Raw genomic sequence first — 3,435 nt, forward strand, 5'->3', positions numbered from 1 at the left:
GCTTTTTCAAAACCCGAAGCTTTATGATTACTATGCCCGTCTCGCACGGCAGGGGTCCGGGCCATTCCGAGGCACACGCCCCCCTACAAATAACACCACCAATCAAAATCGAGGAGGGCGGAGCCAAGGGTGAGGGGACCGCTCCGAGCCTCCTGGGCGGGGAAGAAAGACGCGATTGGATAATTGAGAATGACGTAACCGGTATGAAAAAGCTAATAACTAGTTAAGAAGGCAGTGTGCAAGTTCGGGAAGAGTGTAGTCTGGACTGGAGAAATAGGGAGCGTGCAAAAGTGAAATAAGCATTGCAAGTTGTCTGTGGACTGTTTAACCCTCCGTGGAACGCACAAGAGGGAACATGGTGCAGCAAACGGAACACAGCGAGACGGAAAGTAGCGCGTCCAGGGACGCTACGGACACCGAGGAAAGCGAGTTAATGGCTTGCAGCCCCGTTCCGTTGAAGCCGGACTGGTGCAAGACAGCAACCGGTCACATAAAGCGACCCATGAATGCATTCATGGTGTGGTCGAAAATCGAAAGGAGAAAGATCATGGAACAGTCCCCGGACATGCACAACGCGGAGATCTCCAAAAGGCTGGGAAAACGGTGGAAAATGCTGAAGGACAGTGAAAAAATCCCGTTCATCAGGGAGGCGGAAAGGCTCCGACTAAAACACATGGCTGATTATCCGGACTACAAGTACAGACCCAAGAAAAAACCAAAGCTCGACAGCTCTTCAAAATCAACCGCGCCTTCGCCGGAGAAGTCTAGCGGCAAAACTGCAAAAGCTGCCGGTAAGAAATGTACAAAATTAAAGACCAGCAAGGCGGGCACCAGACCCTCGCACGATTACAGATACGACTATGTGTTCACAAACTTAAAGGTTAATAAGAATCTTAAAAGGGAACTCAGTGATGAGGAGGATGAGGACGAGGACTATGAAGATGAGTTACCGATGCGGATTAAGCAGGAGGAGATCGAGGAGCAAGTCCGGCCGTACAATGTAGCCAAAGTCCCCGCCAGCCCAACACTGAGTTGCTCTGCCGAATCGGAGGGCACAAGCATGTATGAAGACACAAGGGAAACCGCACCAAATAGACTCTTCTACAATTTTAAGAACATCACCAAGCAGAGCACCGCGTGCCCTGCGTCTCTGTCACCAGCCTCTTCATCCAGGTCCGTCTCCACCTCCTCCAGTTCCAGCGAAGACGTGGACGACTTGCTCGTTGACTTCAGCTTGAATTTCGCTGCCCCTTCCCAAGGGTCCGAGCTGGGGAGCTCGAATTCAGGAAACCTGTCTCTGTCTTTGGTGGACAAAGATTTGGACTCGTTCAGCGAGGGCAGTCTGGGTTCCCACTTTGAATTTCCAGATTATTGCACCCCCGAACTCAGTGAGATGATTGCTGGGGACTGGCTGGAGGCGAACTTTTCGGATTTGGTCTTTACTTACTGAGTTAAAAGGACTGAGTAATAACAGAGGACGAGGAGTAAAATGACATGCCCTGCTCAAGCTGTTCCCAACCCTGCCTCTTGCGGTGTGTATCTGGGAGAAAGGGGAGGCAAAGTGGGGACTGGGGAATTTTAAAAGATGCGTACGGAGGTGGTACTGTTGCCAAAAAGTCCGCCGATGGTTTTCTGACCGCTTGACAGGGTTTTATGGATTTTCTGCGGGTCCACAGTTTGCGCTCTGCTGAACTGGACCGGAGGAGGAAATCTGAAGTCCTATCTCCTATGCATCTTAACCCTCTTGTAACTGCAGGGAGCTGGAACACGTAAGACTGGACAGATTCCAAGCCAATCTGAACTGCCAGTGTTCAGGATGTAAAGATTTTTCTCTTTTTTCCCAATTGTGTGTGATTTCTAGCTATATGCCGCAAATGTTTCTTTTTGTATCCGGTTCCGTTCACCTCCTGGTTTGAAAATATAGCGGGATAAGCCGCTCTAGAAAACAGGTATGAGGACACATTTTGATACATAACATACCTCATCTTTTTAAAACTAAAGTAAAATATTTTCAGGCATATTTTTGTACAGTTAACAAGGGAATGTTCTTACTGTGCGTTCAGTGAGTTTTTCAGGCACTTCTACCCCGTTCTGTTTATTTTAGCACGCAAGAGTCCTGGGAGGAGGATTACAGAGTTACATTAAACTTGCATCTAAATGCCTTGTAATTTTAAGATGGGGTTTGTACAGCTGTAGATGAGATTTGGTGCGTATTAGTAGGGATGAGTCAAAACGGAGGTGGGGACCATAGACCTCACTGCTGGTACTAGTTGCGATTGTATATGTACTGTAATATAGTAAAGTTAGGAGTTTATGTATATCATTGTGGATGGGTTTCAACTAGCAGGTGTGAAACTGGATTTTTTTTTTGTATTTTATATCATTTTTATGGCACATATTGATTTGTTTCCTCATTTTTTGTGCAATATACTCTGAAAAACAGACCATCTGCATTTTGTAGCAAATTATGGAAAAAACCTTACATGTCGTGATGCTGAAAGTCTGTATCTTGACAAATAAATAAATCAGCTGGAACTGATGCAAAACTAAAGTATGTCCGTGTGTTATACGTTTCTGAAGTCACGTGTATAAGCCAGCGACTACTCTTACACTATGCAATGAGTGTTATATGCAAAACGTGTATTTTTATTGTGGGTGCTGGGGTGGGGGTACCAATTACACATTGTTTATGGGAAGATTTGCCACTTCACGTCACCTTATCAACACTGATAAAATTGTGGGCCTTGTAATGGCGAAATACTGCTCCGCCTCGCCTTTGCTGGATCGTCTGCAACGAGACCTTAATGCGTTTCCATAGCAACCCCAAGACGCCGAACATAAATTTGTCTCAATTCCATGCGTGAATCATGTGAATCATAACCATTCCTGTACTCTGTTTTTATTTGTTTTGGCAGGAAAGGGATGCGAATCGGAAACGCTGGGGGAATTTCCCGGCTCCCTTTAAAACACGTGTCTTGTGGCGGAAAGAGCGCCAGGAATACAATAAACCACAAGATTACAAATATGCAGTTGCGCGGGCACTGAACCGTTTCATCTGTAATCGCTACACTTTTATGGTCTGAAACATAAAGTAAACGTATAAGGTTACTCATTGCTAATTGTTTCTCGTATAGCAGCTTAATTACACAGGGGTTCTTGATCAAGACGATAGGGTAACATCTTGATGCCCTGAAATTTAAGAATGTCTGTAGAAAATTCAGCATTTTAAAGGTACAGCTTTGTAGTTTTATCTAGAACCTAATACCTAAGAGCTTTGATTTTATATTGAGCGAATTGAGATCACGCTGGCACTGACGCGCACGGACTCCGCCCCTTTAAGAAATCGAATCTCGCGGTCCTGTGCTGTGATGTGATTGGTCACTCACCGGCGGCCTGTAAGCGCATCAAAGCGTGCATTTTGGTGCCGGAAAGTCT

At 45.8% G+C, this 3,435-nt stretch overlaps 1 protein-coding gene across 1 annotated transcript; it reads left to right on the forward strand.

Annotated features, from left to right (window-relative positions):
* Positions 1–259: 259 nt before the first annotated feature.
* sox11b (SRY-box transcription factor 11b) lies at positions 260–2,387 on the forward strand. Its single transcript, XM_036549864.1, has one exon. The coding sequence runs from the start codon at positions 356–358 to the stop codon at positions 1,448–1,450; it is 1,095 nt and encodes a 364-aa protein (XP_036405757.1). The 5' UTR covers positions 260–355; the 3' UTR covers positions 1,451–2,387.
* The last annotated feature ends 1,048 nt before the right edge of the window (positions 2,388–3,435 follow it).

Source organism: Megalops cyprinoides, chromosome 17, assembly GCF_013368585.1.
Source record: "Megalops cyprinoides isolate fMegCyp1 chromosome 17, fMegCyp1.pri, whole genome shotgun sequence".
In the NCBI taxonomy this organism is placed as follows: Eukaryota; Metazoa; Chordata; class Actinopteri; order Elopiformes; family Megalopidae; genus Megalops; species Megalops cyprinoides.

Coding starts and splice junctions, on each gene's coding strand:
- sox11b (XM_036549864.1), top strand. CDS start 356: ATGGTGCAGCAAACGGAACACAGCGAGACGGAAAGTAGCGCGTCCAGG.